Genomic DNA, 17,622 nt, shown 5'->3' on the forward strand with positions numbered 1-17,622 from the left:
ACAAATGAGACAAAAGACATTTGAATCAGCGGATAAATGTGGCAAACTATTGGCTTGGCAAATCAAGAAAAGACAAAAATTAAACACAGTTACAAATTTAGAAGTGGAAGGAAAGAATATCTATAACCCAAATGAAATTAGAAACTGCTTCCAGAGATATTATTCACTGCTTCCAGAGATTATATTCACAAGGGCCGCAGAAAGAATTGGACATAGACAAATTTCTTAAGAAACATGGATTACAAAAAATTTCTCATCAAAGTAAAATAGCTTTGAACCAGAAAATAACTGAACAGGAGATAGAAGGTGCCATTCAAAATATGCAACTGGGCAAATCTCCAGGACCGGATGGGCTGACTTCCAGATACTACAAAGCTTTGAAGGAGTGGTTATTACAACCTCTGAAGGAAGTCTGCAATGAAATTTTAGAGGGGGGAAAGGCACCAGAATCGTGGAAAGGAGCTTATATTACACTCATACCAAAAGCAGAGACTGAAAAAACTCAGCTTAAGAACTACCGCCCTATATCGTTACTTAATGTGGATTACAAAATCTTTGCTGACATTTTGGCTAAAAGGCTGAAGAAAGTATTGATGGAAGAGATTCATAAGGACCAAGCAGGCTTTCTCCCAGGAAGACATTTGCCAGACAATGTGAGGAATATAATAGATATTTTGGAAAAACTAGAAGTGAATATAAACACTAAAGCAGTATTGATATTTGTGGATGCGGAGAAAGCTTTTGACAACATTTCTTGGAGTTTTATGAATAAGAATCTACATGGGATGGGGGTAGGCCAAGGATTTGAGAATGGTATGGGTGCAATATATTCTGAACAAAAGGCTAAGCTAATTGTAAATAATGTGGTTATGGAAGAATTTAAAATAGAAAAAGGGACACGATAGGGGTGCCCAATTTCCCCATTGCTTTTTATAATGGTCCTGGAGGTCCTGCTAAACATGATTAGAAGGGACCAGCTGGTTAAAGGGGTACAGGTCGGAGCTAAACAGTACAAACTGAGAGCATTTGCAGATGACTTGGTACTTACACTGCAAGAGCCAGACTCTAGTACTAAAAGAGTTTTAGAACTAATTCAAGAGTTTGGTCAAGTCGCAGGATTCAAACTGAACAAACTAAAAACTAAGGTATTAGAGAAAAATTTAACAGCTACTGAAAGGGAGAGGTTCCAGAATGAAACAGGTCTAACTGTAGTTAAGAAAGTGAAATACTTGGGGATTAACATGACAGCTAAAAATGTGAACTTATTTAAAGATAATTATGAGAAATGCTGGGCAGAAGTAAAAAAAATCTAGAAATATGGTCAAATTTGAAGCTTTCACTGCTAGGTCGCATTGCTGTGATTAAAATGAACGTATTGCCTAGAATGTTGTTTTTGTTTCAAACATTGCAAATTGTGGACAAGATGGATTGTTTCAAGAAGTGGCAGAAAGATATCTCGAAATTTGTCTGGCAGGGCAAGAAACCTAGAATAAAATTTAAGATTTTAACTGATGCAAAGGAAAGGGGGGGATTTGCCCTGCCAGACTTTAAACTTTACTATGAATCAGCAGCCTTCTATTGGTTGAAAGACTGACTGCTTCTTGAGAACAGAGACATTTTGGACCTAGAAGGTTTTAATAACATTTTTGGGTGGCATGCATATTTATGGTACGACAAGGTTAAAGCTCACAAAGCTTTAAAAAATCACATTGTCAGGAAAGCATTATATAATGTCTAGATTAAATATAAAGATCTGTTGGAAAATAAAACCCCAAGGTGGTTGTCCCCAATGGAGGCAAAGGCTGTGAAAAAACTCAATATGGAGGCCAAATGGCCGAAATATTGGGAAATTTTGGAACAGGAAGGGGATAAACTGAAATTGCAGAGTTTTGAGAAATTAAAAGTTAAAGTGCGAGATTGGCTTCATTATTATCAAATAATGGAGGTTTACAAGTTGGACAGGAAAATTGGCTTCCAGGTGGAAAAATCAAAATTAGAAACAGAACTGTTAGAACCCAATACTAAGAACTTGTCAAGAATGTATAACTTGCTGCTGAAATGGAATACACAAGATGAAACAGTGAAATCAGCTATTATAAAGTGGGCACAAGATATTGGTCATAACATTATGTTTGCTGACTGGGAACAGTTGTGGACCACCGGTATGAAATTTACGGCATGTAATGCCTTAAAGGAAAATATTATGAAAATGATTTATAGGTGGTACATGACTCCAGTCAAGCTTGCAAAAATTCACCACTTGTCTGATAATAAATGTTGGAAATGTAAAGAAACTGAAGGTACTTTTTTCACCTTTGGTGGACATGCCCAAAGATTAAGGCTTTCTGGGAAATGATATAAAATGAAATGAAAAAGGTATTTAAATGTACCTTCCTTAAGAAACCAGAGGCCTTTCTCCTGGGCATTGTCGGCCAATTGGTGCCAAAGAAAGACAGAACATTCTTTATGTATGCTACAACAGCAGCAAGAATACTCATCGCAAAGTATTGGAAGACACAAGATCTACCCACCTTGGAAGAATGGCAGATGGAGGTGTTAGACTATATGGGACTGGCAGAAATGACTGGCAGAATCCGAGACCAGGGAAAAGAGACGGCGGAAGAAGATTGGAAGATATTTAAGAACTATTTTAAGAAACATTGTAAAATTAATGAGTGTTAAAATGATGCGGCTTTAGAAAGTAAGTGGATTACAGCTGTAAAGATTAAGTTAAAAGAAAAGAAAGGTTAACAATTAGATAAAATTAAGGGTGAGGATTTGCTGAACTAAATATTTGAAATTGGAATGCAGAAAGGGGAGGTATGAGGAGGTCGGTGAAGTAAGTTTTAAGAAAATAAGGATTTGAAATTATACTTGTTTTTCCTTCTTTGTGTTTGTTTGTATTGTTGTGTTTGATTATATAATTTGTGAAACTTTAATAAATATCTTATAAAAAAAAAGATAGTCAGGTGTAAAATGTGCCTGGTGCCTGGCTAATTTCAAACACTGCTCTGGACATGAATCGTGCTTCATCTGTTGTGATAGGCGAGACAAGATCCTGATAAAAGAAAGTGATTTTTTTCCTCAAAGCGCTCCACAAACAAGTCTCTGTGAGATACCACTTCCTTCAGGCCAGACCATGAAAGGCCCCAAACTACCTGAAAAACCCTGCTAGATGACACAATGAGGATGTAATGGAGGCAGCAAAGTATGCCTTTTTTGCTGCCTTCTGTGCCACTAGATATGCTTGATAATGAGCCCTCACAGTTTTTGACTGCATTTGACTGGAGTTTTCCTCCACTCCCATTCAAGCAACCTTCCAGCTTGTTGCCTCGCCCTAAGTTCTGGGGTATACCAAGGAGCCAAGTGGGCTCCACAAAGTGGGAGAGAGGGCTCAGGGGTGATCATGTATGGTACAAAAACCATAAATTAAAATCAAAAAAACTTATGTATTCAGTGCATGGGGAACATTCAAAGCAGCACAGGCTTGTTGGCCAGGATTGCAGTAATATGCCCCAGTGAGCGAGCTGGCCGCTGAATTCTGCACCAGCTGAAGTTTCCAAACCGTCTTCAGAGGCAGCCCCACATACAAGGCATTGAAGTAACCGAACCTAGAGGTCACCAGGGCACAGGTGACAGCAGTTTGGTATCCCTGTCCAGAGAGGGGTGAAGGTGGGCCACCAGCAGAAGCTGAGCGAAGGCACTCCGGAGCCTCAAGCAGCAGCCGAGGATCCGGAAGACTCACAAGCTGCGTCCCCGCTCCTTCAGCGGGGCCGCCCCCTCCCCCCATCCCTTCTAGGGCCCCGGGGGTGCTACAGGGCAAGGCCATCACGGTTTTGAAGGCAACGTCTTTGCACGACGCATCTTCAGGCTCAAAGGGCTGCATCGCCCCCGAGCTCCCAAGCGCGCTCCCGCCGGCCGAAGGGGCTGCTCTCGGGCTACCTTCTGAGCATCTGCGCCGCGGACCAGGAGAAGCCCGCCCGGGGGGGGGGGTTGCGGGGAGGCCTGGCCAGACGCTCCGCGGCCCCTGGCGCCCGGCCCTCCCCGCCGCCCTCAGCCGGGGCCTCGGGTCCGACAAGGCCGCACAGCCAGGGCCCCTCCCCGCCCGCCCGCCCGCCTCACCTTCTCCTCCACGCAGGACACGATGATGGCCGGGTACTTGCGGCTCAGCCAGCGGAAAAAAGCCGGAACCCCCATCGGACGCCTCTCGCGCAGCGCGCAGCACCGCGAGGCAGCGAGAAGCAGGAAACCGGCGAGGGCTGCGGAGCGCTTCCGGGTCACCGGGTCAGGGCTGCCGTGAGGGGGGGGGAAAAGGAAATTTGAAATTTCTGCCCACGTGACCGGCGACCTCCCTTTACGCCTCCATCTTGGAACCTGGCGTGAACATGCGCACAAGGAGAAAGCGAAGGTTCGGAGAGCGCGGCCGTGGGAGCATGCGCGCTTCGAAGGGCTCGGGCGTCTGAATGCTTTGCCAGGGCGAGGGAGAGTGGAAGGCGGGGAGCTGGAATTCCTATTCACTCCTATTTATTTGTATAATAATATCAGGATAGTTGTGGTCTTAACAGACTTATGTAAAAAATCAGTTTATAATTTTAACATTATATAATTTATCAAAGGTTATTTTCAGCTTCTAAAAGGTATATGGTGGTTACATTATAGAAATTCGGATTTCCGTTGGAATTAATAAAATGGATTAAGGTATTACAGTATATGATTCACCCTTGCTTTTGAATATTTGCTTGGAACCCTTTAGCTTGTGCTATTGGACAACACAGGGATATCTACGGAGCAATCTATAATTCAGCTGAATATCTATTGGTTTTATTTGCAGATGATATTCTTCTGTTTATTTCTAAGCGTCATATTACTGTTCCCTGTGGCTAGCTCACTTGGTTAGAGTGTGGTCCAATATTTATTTGGACTAGATGACCCTCAGAATCCCTTCCAACTCTACAGTTCTGTTGTTCTATTATTCCTGTGTTGATGCAAATGATAGATGCCTTTGGTAAAATATCAAGTTACTCCATTTGTTGTTGTTGTTTAGTTGTGTCCGACTCTTTGTGCCCCCCTGGACCAGAGCACGCCAAGCACTCCTGTCTTCCACTGCCTCCTGCAGTTTGGTCAGACTCATGTTTGTGGCTTCGAGAACACTGTCCAACCATCTCATCCTCTGTCGTCCCCTTCTCCTTGTGCCCTCCATCTTTCCCAACACCAGGGTCTTTTCCAGGGAGTCTTCTCTTCTCAGGAGGTGGCCAAAGTCTTGGAGCCTCAGCTTCACGATCTGTCCTTCCAGTGAGCACTCAGGGCTGATTTCCTTAAGAATGGAAAGGTTTGATCTTCTTGCAGTCCATGGGACTCTCAAGAGACTCCTCCAGAACCATAATTCAAAAGCATCCATTCTTCGGCGATCAGCTTTCACTTCCATACATCACTACTGGGAAAACCATAACTTTAACTTTACGGACCTTTGTCGGCAAGGTGTTGTCTCTGCTTTTTAAGATGCTGTCTAGGTTTGTCATTGCTTTTCTCCCAAGAAGCATCATTTAATTCCGTGACTGCTGTCACCATCTGCAGTGATCATGGAACCCATGAAAGTAAATTCTCTCACTGCCTCCATTTCTTCCCCTTCTATTTGCCAGGAGGTGATGGGACCAGTGGCCATGATCTTAGCTTTTTTGATGTTGAGCTTCAGACCATATTTTGTGCTCCATTAGCTGGTACAAATAGGAAATTGAAGCCAATAGGTGAAAATTTGCTTACCTACATATTTAAAGGTAAAGGGACCCCTGACCATTAGGTCCAGTCATGGCCGCCTCTGGGGTTGCAGCGCTCATCTTGCTTTATTGGCCGAGGGAGCCGGCGTACAGCTTCCAGGTCATGTGACCAGCATGACTAAGCCACTTCTGGCAAACGAGAGCAGCGCACGAAAACGCCGTTTATCTTCCTGCCACAGCGGTACCTATTTATCTACTTGCACTTTGATGTGCTTTCAAACTGCTAGGATGGCAGGAGTAGGGACCGAGCAACAGGAGCTCACCCCGTCGAACCTCCGACCTTCTGATCGGCAAGTCCTAGGCTCTGTGGTTTAACCCACAGCGCCACCTGTGTCCCTCACCCATACATTTAAGGAATATCAATTCCACATTTGTTCCAAATCTATTGAATATTTAGGTATGTCAATACGAAGAGCTATAACTCAGTTAATAACATATCTATTTAGTTCATGACGTTTTTTAAATTAAAAACAACGCTCAAATAGATTCAGATATATTATGTGAAATGGCTGTCAGTGCCTCATATTTGTTCGTGATCAGTTTTTATACCAAGAACTAAATTATTGCTTCCTTCATACTTCCAAATTTGACATATTTGGCATTTGATACTAAAATGTGAGGTGTTATCTAGTCAGGAACAAGGGAAAATAACATTACACATAGTGGGTTGCCTGTATTTAAGATCTGATCCTTCTACACAAGAAAACCAAGGCTGCAATCCAGTACATACCAACTTGGGCGTAAGCCCCATTGACACAAGGAGACTTCTGAGTATATATGTAGGCCTTTGCATGGTAAGTTAACTATACAATGAATTTTTTTAATGATTGCTTGGGTGTCAGCTACTTATTGTATATTTTCAGCATTTGCAGAAAATAACATTGAGGTTGGAGGAAAGAAAAGCCAAAGCAGAAATCCAGCAGGTCTTCAGAACTATGGTTGTTCCAAGGACTAGAAGCAGGAAGGAAATGTGCACTATAAAGGAGGCCAAAACAGCCCCTCTTCAGCACCCAAGTCCAAAGAATTCACTCATCATTCACAGTTCTGACCTCATTCATTTGCTAAAAATATTGAACTTTGGGAGCAGCCAGGCTGACTTCAAGGAAATCATTTAGTGGGGTGCCTGCACATTTTACTTTATAAATTTCCACCTGCGCCTTTATAAATCTGTTGATACCTGGGGGGGGGGGGGACACTACAGCTGGAGAAGCCATCTGCCATTATCTCTGCTTCCCTCACACTTCTGTTCCTTCCTATGGAACAGTTTTATAATCTTTTTAACCATCCGCTTCTTGCCACCCTTGGCCCATTTCCCAAGTGGAAAAGGACTACCTCTAGCAGAGCAGATGCAACTCGGGGGGAAGCTGGAAGGAGTGTGGAGGGAAACAGCAGAAAGTAGCATGAGCTGCCATCACAGCCTACTGATATTCTGCATGCCTGATTGAGGGGCCCAGGGCCATGGGGCTCACCAGAGGATGCCACTGGGATGCTGGGGCTGTACAGAGGGCGCTGCATCACAGCCCAAATAACTCCATGGCAACACAGTCATGTGCCTTTGTGCCATGCAAATCTTCCCATGCAGAGGTCACCTTCATCCCATCCTTGGTCCCAGGGGCCTCTGCCCAGCTTGACATTAATGGCAGCTGCCACACCAACTTGGCTCAGGACAGGACCACATTAGCAGTGCAGCAGAACCACAATGGTGCCAAGTACAGGTGTTGAGTGGCATGCTGCAAGGCTCTGTAGAAGAGAATCTTGGCCCCACGCCCAGGCTGCCTGCTGCTGCTGCCAACTCAGTGAGCACCAGCCTGGGCCAGTGTTCAACCTTCAGCATGTTGGACAGTTCCCTGCCTTGACAAGGTGCCATGGGAGCTGTCCAGCATTTGAGAGTCAAGGCTGCTCGATGCTGTTGATGTCTGTAGCGATCTTCATTCCTCCCCCCTCCCCACCAAAGCCTTTTATTCTTGCTTTACAGCCCAGACCTACCATGAGGGAAATGTGCTGGCTATTTGAGAGGATTCACTGTTCAGCTTGGCTGGCTGGCAGTGAGAAGCAGCATTCCTTACTACCCCATACCAGCCTTGCACTCAAGGTATCGCTTGTTTGCTAAGACCTGTAGGTGAAAGGCATAGGACAAGGGATTGTGCATATTGCTTCTAAAGCGAGGGGGCGGGCAGAAGTGTGATGGGTTGGACTCTGTACGAAGCTTTATACAGTGGTACCTCGGTTTTTGAACAGCTTGGTTCTCGAACTACTTGGAACCCAAACACTTCAAACCCAGAAATGAGTGTTCCGGTTTCCGAACTTTTTTCGGAAGCCGAACATGCTCCGATTTGCGTGCACACTTCTGTTCTGGGCGAGCGGCTTGGCTCCAGCAATGACTGCCGCCACTTCCTTCCCTTCCCTCTGCTGGGAAGTGCCTATTTCCTCGGTATGAAGTGGAGTTGGGCGGCTCCTCGGAATGTAAGTGACTGGAGTAGGGAGACTTCGAAGTTGGCGACTCTCCCCCAGCGCGCAGAGAGACAGTGTTTGCGGGGGAGGAGTGTGTGGTGGGGGAACAATGCAGGACAGGTTGACATTCCTGCCACCTCGCCTTCCCCCCTCCCGTCCTAAGCCCGACCCCAAGCGAGGTCCAGGTGAGGCAGTGTGGGCACCACATTCCCGAGCAGGGGCTCGGGGTGCTCACACTGCGTGCAGGCTCCAGCCCACCCGGCTCAGCGTCCAGCAGCTAGGAGCGCAGCCAGGAGCAGCCGCCACTGCCTTCTCTTCATGCTCCAGTGCTGCTGCTGTGTCTGGGTGCCGCCATGCCAGGGAGGCACAGGCAGTGCCCAAAGTCATGCTACCCAAAGTGGGGAACGGGGGCAGATGCCGGAAAACATGCAAGGGGGGGGGGAGAGAGAGGGCTGAGGACAACTTTTGCCTCCCTTTCCTTCCTCCCCACTTAAACTCCCCCTCCCACATCCAGTTGGCCACCTCCTTCCCCACACGCACCCCATGCTCTCGTCCCCTCCACTTAAACTCCTCCCTCCGCCTTGTCCCTCCAATGGCAATGGGTAGATCACTGCCAGTTTTTGATACTGGGTAGTAGATTGCAAGGTCCATATGGTTCAAGCTATGGTTTTCCCAGTAATGATGTATGGAAGTGAGCGCTGGACCATAAAGAAGGCTGATCGCCAAAGAATGGATGCTTTTGAATTATGGTGCTGGAGGAGACTCTTGAGAGTCCCATGGACTGCAAGAAGATCAAACCTCTCCATTCTTAAGGAAATCAGCCCTGAGTGCTCACTGGAAGGACAGATCTTGAAGCTGAGGCTCCAAGACTTTGGCCACCTCCTGAGAAGAGAAGACTCCCTGGAAAAGACCCTGATGTTGGGAAAGATGGAGGGCACAAGGAGAAGGAGATGACAGAGGACGAGATGGTTGGACAGTGTTCTCGAAGCTACCAGCATGAGTTTGACCAAACTGCGGGAGGCAATGGAAGACAGAAGTGCTTGGTGTGCTCTGGTCCATGGGGTCACGAAGAGTCGGAAACGACTAAACAACAACAAAAAGTAGATTGCAGCCTGATTTATGGCTTTCATTTTATGGTCTCATTAGATAGTAAAATTCATATTAAATTGCTGTTTTAGGGGTTGTTTTTAATTGTCTGGAACGGATTAATACATTTTGCATTACTTTCCATGGGAAAGCACACCTTGGTTTTGGAACGCTTTGGTTTTGGAACAGACTTCCGGAACGGATTAAGTTTGAGAACCAAGGTAGCACTGTAATTATTTAATGTCCACAAGAAGTCCTTCGGACCCATCCTGACTGCCATGGCTGCAGCTGGTGAGCAGGCTACAGCCTCTCCTGGTCCATATAAGTGGAGTAAGCCACGGAGTAAGCCGTAAGTGACGGAAGAATACTACTAACTAGTTGCTAAGAATCCTGGGGTGATTATTTGCATTCATTGCAGCGGCTGGGTGGGGGGAGCTGTTGAGGAGCAGCATCAGGAGTGGTTTGTTGATCACCTTACCCAAGAAGTATTAGTGACTGGGCAACAGTTGTTGTACATTTCTGGATCCCATTATGTATTCTTAAGGAGGTGGTGTGACATCATCATGTTCAGGGCAGTTGCAAGCAGCCCAATATTCCATTGAACAATACTTAACTATAGTCTTTATAGATTTCAGTATATGAAACAAAAATCACACAGGTCAATACTTTAAATACACAACAGTAATAAGAGTTTCTTTAAGTACATTGTCAAGAGTGCATTTTATTAGAACAAGACAAAGTAAATACAAAAGAAAACATTATGTGGCTGAGTCACACATCTGAAACTTTGATTTCTGAAATATGGTTTATTCCTACATCCCAATGGAAAAAGACAAAATTGCAGGGGGGCATTAGGACAGAAATGAATAGAAATCTGGATCAGTACTGCAGCAGGGCATGGTTTCGCTCTGGATTCACATACACCTTCCCATGACTGCTAATCACTTAAACATCACACAATTAGTAATTTTGTGAATAACAACAGATCTGTTTCCCCCCTAAATTTGGCCCAACTGCACATTATAGGTAAGTGCATATAACTGTAGTCTGTTAGACTTTTTCCGAAGAACCCCCCCCCTGCTTTTAGTGGAGCAATCAGCATCAAAGAGGGAAGGAAAACAGTATCCTACCCTCAGTTTTCCTGTTTCAAATTGATTTGTGTGCCCCCTGCCCAGGTTTTGTGAATTTCAAACAAGGAAAACAAGGTTCTAAATCACCCCCTAGGAAAAGCTTCCTTTGAGCTTTTTAGCACATGTATGGGGGGGAAATGTTGGCCCTCAATCATAGAAGTCATCAAATTCATCTTTTTGTGAGGAATGCAATTGAGGACGCAGTGCTTCTTCAATCTCAGAGTTACTGTCATCAGAATCACCCCAGAAGGCTGCATCAGGAAAACAAAATATAGCATATAACAAATAAAAATGGCAATATCCGGTTTTCAACAGGCAACTGTCATGACACAGAGGAATGATGAGAAGAACCACCACCTGGGGAACCCCCAAGGGAAGAAGGTGGTGGTGGGACAACGTTAAGTGGTCAGAGTGAGAAGAGTAGGAAGAGGTGGTGTTGGAAGCTGAGGAGGTAACAGGGTTTAGTGAGCTGGGAGAGTCTGTGGCAGAGAGAAGTCCAGAATCAGAGGCTGAAGCAGGAGAGTGAGATGAGGGGGGCCAAGACACAGAGATGAGTCAGACGGGTGTCTCCCCCTCCTGCTGCAACAAGCTCCCTGCTGGTCTCCCAGAACCAGGAGAAGCATGAAAAGTGCAGAGGAGAGGTTGGCTTCACACAGGCACAGTCTCAGATTTCTTGGGGGAAACCCTGGTAATAATAACTGGTTTCATGAAACAGATTTCTGGTGCAGAAACTGTGGGATGGGGAGCTGCTTATAATCAATTGAAGAATAAATTATTTCATTTTCATTAACATTTTCAGTTGGGATCTGCTGGTATGGATGGCTTACACTCACAGAACTCTACCCTAACTCTAAATTCTTACTCCTATATGGTCTATTAAGGACTTTAAGTTATCTGTTAGCTTCTCAACATAGCTGTTGTTGGGTGACCCACAAAAATGCCATGCATACTTCTTGCCTTTCCAGCATGTTATGACTATTGGGGCAAAGAATATCCTACTATTCAGGTGTATCATGTGTGTATATATCCTATAGAACAAGAATGATCTTGGGCTGATGGGAAAGGGATATTGCTGTCATGGTGGAAATTTCTTCTGATGCCTGGTCAAATATCAGAGTAAACTAGCCTTTCTCCAAACTGCTGCCCTCCAGATGTTTTCAACTACAGTTGTCATCAGCTTCAGCAAAAGTGGCCCGTGATCAAGGATGACAGGAGTCTTATAGAATTAATTGCTACAAGTGATGATTGCCACTGACTGCATTCAAAAGTGGGGGATTTATATGCAGCTATTATCTATGATTTCTGTATACCAACCGCTCTGGGCAAACAAATGTTGGAGGACTGTTGCCTTCAGGTCCTGCTTATAAACTTCTTAGATCACTGGCTGACCACTGTTAGAAACAAGTTGCTGGATGGACTAGATGAACCATTTGTTAAACCATCTTGAATCTTCCCATGTTCTTACAAACCAAGGTGGAAGGCAACCCCAATTGTTTATGTTATTACAAACTCTATACTTACCTTTGGATTTTATTGTTGATACCATTCCCCTTTGGTTTTCATCCCTATAAAAGATATTTTAAATGGGTTAGGAAATACATTGACATCAGTGCTTCTGTGACTATACCCAAACATACTTGGACTCAGTTGTGAAACTGAACACGCACAGGGCAAGAACACATGGATCCTTTTAGGAGGAGTGGCCACCTTGAAAGCATCTTCATCATGTTCTGTACATATTTACCTTTTTCTATACAAGAATTAGCTCTGAAAAACTATTTCTGCAAGTTTTCAGCATGATTCACTTTCAATGAAGGACAGAAGCCATGAAGGATGTTTATTGGCTGCAGCTTGTAACATTAGCAACACATCTTCCTTCTTCAAACCCAGAGTAGTTTTGCAATTGTTTGTGATTTAATAATCTATAGATATCTAAACATATATTTGCCATAAATATATATAAAACAATAAAATACAAACACACCATGTGACACAAGCTGATAAATGCTAAGGCAAATTGAGAAGTCAGCTTCAAAGCCCAGAAACAGGACTCACTAGTGGCAATATTAAAATGTTATGCATCTTCACTCTAATATCCATGGGAAGCCCAAACCTGTAAATAAGTTTTAAAACATATATTACACAGAAACTGCCTTCATTTTGTAGGAAACAGATTTTCTCTGAAGGCTAGCTCCAATGTAAGTATAAAAGGGCTTCAAAATTTATTCACAGCTGCCAATTTATTATACTGAATGTCCTTGGCTAAAGATACCTGAGCTTGTAAAAAGTCAACAATCTGGATTCTAAAAGGTATTAGAATAAAATTTAATTTATCCACTATATTCTTATTCTCCAGCTTGAATATGTATTGCTAGGACTCAACAGTTGGGTTCCCATAGTCTCACCCCGTTCCTATGTAAATGATGTAGGCTTTCAGCTGCTTTTGATCTACCTTGATGCAAATACAGTCACCATTCTGTTCTGCTAAATGAATGCTCTCATATCTTGAGCATCACAGACCCTTTTGAATCTGCCAAACAAGCTGGAATCATTTTGATCTTTTGTGTGTTGCATGCATATTGTGCTGCTGTTGCTGTGAAATAATCTCATAAGGGGCAATGATGTTAGAGAATTAACTATTCTATTAAGAGTCTTGTGATAAAGGACCCAAAAAATGGACCTCCAATCTATTTTACTGTGGGAGATCTAATAGAGGAAAGATGGTGTTTTCTGGCAAAAGCTCCTTAAACTGGGAATACAAACATTATACATTTTCACTGCAGTCTAGTCACCAAACCTGCATCAAAAAATTATTAATCTGTAAATATCAAGTTTCAAATTCAAATTGCTTTGAATTGGAGGACAAACAAATTTGATCTTTCTCAGTAGCACTTCTTCACAGCATGTTCTAATAAATTTTGTTTTAAAAGCTGAAGTGGAGAATTCTTCTGACCTTCATGCATGACCCTCTCAAGCTGCTTCATCTGATCTGTGGTGATTCACCCTACTGCAGCCCCCAGTGCAACACATGTCAGGGAACTGACATCGGAGCCAGAGGCGGAGGGAAGGCTCCCAAGTGATGCTGGAGAGGGATCCAGCAGGGAGAGAGGCAACTCATCAGCTGGGGAAGGAAATCAGCGCAACACCAGGGATAAAGGGGGGCAGATGGGGGAATCAGCAAGAGGGCTCCAGGACTCCTCGCCGGACTCCAGCGGGGAGAGCACGGGTCCTCCGCCACCCACACCCTCACTGCGCAGAAGACTTCCGCGCAGGGAGAGTAGGAGGAGACTTGGCATCAAACAGCTTTTATGCTGGAAAAGGTTTAAGAAACGCCCACTGACGGATTCTGCTAGCGACTGAGGCAGCCACGAAGTGAAGGCCTGTCCAGGCAGAAAAGGTTTAACAAGGCAACATAGCCAGGAGTGGCGGCAACTTACGCACGAGCAAGCCCTATATTCATGACAACACACTAGGCCTTCTCTGTGGTAAAGCTTTAATTAATAATGGAAGAGACAGACTGCAGTGAAGGGAGAGGTGAGAATTAACAAAATTAAATTTAAAAATGGGAATTCTGTAAAGCCATATACGCTGATCTGACAAAGCCCCCCCCCCACGGGTGTCAGCACAATGTAAAACCCCTGAATCTATGACTGGCAATCCATGCACAGACTCCTGGACCTATATGCTCACTGCCAAATGGATGGATAACATTGTCAACTCCACCACCACCAGTTGAGGGAATCTAATTCCAGCTATTCTCTTCCCTGCTGCTTTCCTTCCACAAGGGATCAGTGCTGTGTTGACGTTTCCAGGACTACTCATCCTTTTGGTAGAGAGAGATCTTCCATGCATAGCTGTGTGTACTGAGCATGTGGCTGAGGATGTCTGCAGAGGGAGGGGCATATAGGTTTTTCCAAAATGTACAAGCACATTAAAAGTATAGTGGTACCTTGGGTTAAGTACTTAATTCGTTCCGGAGGTCTGTACATAGCCTGAAACTGTTCTTAACCTGAAGCACCACTTTAGCTGATGGGGCCTCCCGCTGCCGCCGCGCCGCCAGAGCACAATTTCTGTTCTCAACCTGAAGCAAAGCTCTTAACCTGAAGCACTATTTCTGGGTTAACGGAGTCTGTAACCTGAAGCGTATGTAACCCAAGGTACCACAGTACTGTATTTTTCGCTCTATAGGACACACTTTTTCCCCTCCAAAAATTCGTCCTATGGAGCGAAAGCAGGCTCCTTGGCTTCAGCGATAGCAACGCGAAGCCTCCAAAGCACAGAGGAAGCGCTCCCTCTGCGCTCCGGAGGCTTCGCGTTGCTTTCGCTGAAGACTGGAGAGCGAGAGGAGGTTGGTGCGCACCGACCCTTCTCGCTCTCCAGGCTTCAGGGATAGCCGCCTGAAGCCTCCGGAGTGCAGTGGGAGGTCCCGCTGTGCTCCGGAGGCTTCGGCTTCCTTTTGCTGAAGCCGGGTGAGCAAGACTCTCCTGGCTTCAGCAGAGAGGGAGAGCTGTGCAGCGCCCCTTCAGCCAAGCGGGAGGAGAAATGGAAGGGGCTCCGTTTCTCCTGCCGCTTCGCTGAAGGGGCGCTGAGCAGAGAGGGGGAGATTTTTTTTTCTTGTTTCCCCCCTCTAAAAGAAGGTGCATCCTATGGTCGGGTGCGTCCTATAGAGCGAAAAATATGGTAGTTGACAGAGAAAACAGGTGAGAAGCCTGCTAACAGCTAATGCTTACATTTAGAAACTAGCAAATACAATCAAGAACATCACAATCTGACACTGTGCTTGTTTCATAATTAAAGATAAATAATTTCTCCACAGAAAGAAGATGGAAAAAGGCAAATTAAAATTGAGAGAATAATACTGCAGAACAATATCTTCTAGGTGAGTTTACTCCAGATTCAATACAAAACCTATTTGTGAAGCACAATTCAAAGATTTTCTTTTTCACACATCTATCTTCAACTTTGATGAACCTAAGTCCAATTCCTCAGGGCTAAGTTGCTGCATAAGTCTTCTCCCTGCCCCCACTCCCCAAAAAGCACTTCCAGGAAATTGAAATCTTGAAGGGAAAAGTGATGGGGGGAAGCGGCTGCTTCACAAATAACCAGCAGGGAAAGAGTTAGGCAACTATTCTTATAGGTTCTCTGATCATAATTCTAATCTCCTATGTGTTCTCTTTTTGTGGTGGGGTGGAGAGAACCAGTGAGGAAAAGAAGCATGCAACTGCACATAATGTGTACTTTATGTACCACCCTCCTCAATCTGCCTTTCATGCTGCAAATTGTATCCCAGCTTTTTCAAAGCAGTGTCTGAAGTAGTGCACCCATTTTGTGTAGCTTACACATAATTTCCTGCTCCCATGATCATTTCTATTGTGAGGTTGATAGCCCCCCCCTCGTTTAAGTAGGGCAACATTTCTGCATTTTTGTCACCCTTCACTGACACTCTGCCTCCCCATCAACAAAACTCCTTTTTCTTTCCAGCTTCGGTCAGATGCTGGAAGTAAGCCGCACTGGTCAGTAGTGCCTGAGGGCAAGGAACTTCAGGAAGATAAGGGAAGGAAGCATTCAGTACCCCTCAGCTGCACATCCCTTTTGCCATCATATTTTATTTGGTCCTCAGTATTCCAAGCAAGCCCTCCACATACAGTGTTAGGAACATACTATCACAGACAGAACTGTCTAATGAAAGCAGTAAGATAAGTGACGCTGTTTTGGACTCGAGCCGAGCTTGATGTATGGGCACGCCCAACAAAATTTAAAATTTGGCTGTACAGTTTGGAACTAATGTGATATGATAATGTGATGTGATTGGCCTGTTAATAAAAATTATTTTTTTTAAAAAAGGAACATACTATCACAGATAGTGCAACAAAACTCAAGTGGAAGAGGTGCAGTCTTGAAATATGTGGGGTTATGTGTGTGGAATCAGGAAGGCATACAGCATGGATGACTTCAACTGCCTTCAAAGCAGCATTTTCTTCCCTGTTTTTGTTCTATGTTTTCTTCTATTGACCATGATCGGGAGGAGGAAATAAACTACAGCTGCATATAGGACTTCCCAATTTATATTCTCTCTTTTTGTACAATAGCTTGTACAGAAGAATCAGTGGAGGACTGAGTCACAGAGGCCAAGAGAGGTGTGGAAGAAAGGGACTCAATTAGGGATAGGAATCTGGGCTTCTCCAGATGTTGCTGGAATACAACTCCCATAAACCCTGTCCACTGCCCATGCCAGTTGAGGCTGATGAGAACTGTAGTCCAACAGTTTCCCTGTCTCCCTGTCCTTGGACAAGACAGATGAAGGAACTTCAAGAGATATGGTCAAAGAGATGAAACAGGAAGATACCCAAAGTAATTATTTGCATTAGTTAGCCAACAAAACAACAAACTTGGGGGGTAGGGGTGGAACCTCAGACATAACGCCTATTGACTTCCGGGGGAGGATCATGGCAGATTAAGCATATTTTGTCGGCAAGCTGCTGACGGAGATGATTATGTGCTGATTGAGGATAGCCAGACATAAGTCTTGGCTATCAAATTCACTGTAGAGAAAAGAGTTAGCAGGGAAATAACTTCTGATGCTCTGAAAAAGCAGTTTTCTGTGTCAAGAGACCAAGAAACTGTCAGCTCCTGGAAACAAAGTTAAGCAACTTGTGAGCTGAGGAATCAACATCTCACCCAAAACCCACGAGATGGGCATGGGGTCTGCAAAAGGTTTCCTTTCTTAATTATTTCTGAGACAGTTATAATTTATGACTGAGAAAGATTTATTTGTCTGCCAGTGGAAATTTACATTTGGAGCATGAGCTACTTTCTGACTTCAATAAGAAGGGAAGTCGATCGTAAAAGGGCTGAAAGCAGAAAAAAGGCCTGCTTTAATGGTTTGAGTCAAGAAAGTTTTAAAAACAGAAGAGTTCTGTATGCTATGATTTTTTTTATTGATGAAAGTGTTGCTTAGAAATCGAAAGTAACTCTGCCACTTGATACTTCCTCCATGGGAAAGGAATGTGTTTATTTTAGTAAGAGATAAGACTGTGAAAATCTTAAGGTGGAGACAGGTGATGTAATGAGACTGAATTATTAATAAGATCAAAAACAATCAGTACGGCAAATATACCTTTGGACATTCTGCTGACTGTTAGCATCCTTTAGCAAATGTTTGATGAGCAAATAAAATTGAT

At 44.3% G+C, this 17,622-nt stretch overlaps 2 protein-coding genes across 9 annotated transcripts in view; both read right to left on the minus strand.

Moving 5' to 3' along the window:
• The window catches only part of XRN2 (5'-3' exoribonuclease 2), a 73,042-nt gene extending 68,764 nt beyond the window's left edge, over nucleotides 1-4,278 (minus strand). Inside the window, exon 1 of the mRNA XM_082234259.1 lies at nucleotides 4,123-4,278. Coding sequence (XP_082090385.1) covers nucleotides 4,123-4,197 — 75 coding nt within the window. The 5' untranslated portion in view covers nucleotides 4,198-4,278. The remainder of the gene's footprint in view (nucleotides 1-4,122) is intronic.
• A 5,734-nt stretch (nucleotides 4,279-10,012) lies between these two features.
• KIZ (kizuna centrosomal protein) overlaps nucleotides 10,013-17,622 on the minus strand; it is a 73,545-nt gene continuing 65,935 nt past the window's right edge. For 7 of the 8 annotated variants that reach the window (XM_082234378.1, XM_082234377.1, XM_082234375.1 and 4 more), the window contains 2 exons: nucleotides 11,963-12,006; nucleotides 10,013-10,692 (listed from right to left, as the gene is read on the minus strand). In XM_082234378.1, coding sequence (XP_082090504.1) covers nucleotides 10,589-10,692; nucleotides 11,963-12,006 — 148 coding nt within the window. In that variant the 3' untranslated portion in view covers nucleotides 10,013-10,588. Of the gene's footprint in view, nucleotides 10,693-11,962; nucleotides 12,007-13,394; nucleotides 13,464-13,903; nucleotides 13,922-17,622 lie in introns of all 8 variants that reach the window. The other variant, XR_014222299.1, reaches the window with a different exon arrangement.

This window comes from Podarcis vaucheri (genome assembly GCF_965113315.1).
Source record: "Podarcis vaucheri genome assembly, chromosome: 8".
NCBI classification, from domain to species: Eukaryota; Metazoa; Chordata; class Lepidosauria; order Squamata; family Lacertidae; genus Podarcis; species Podarcis vaucheri.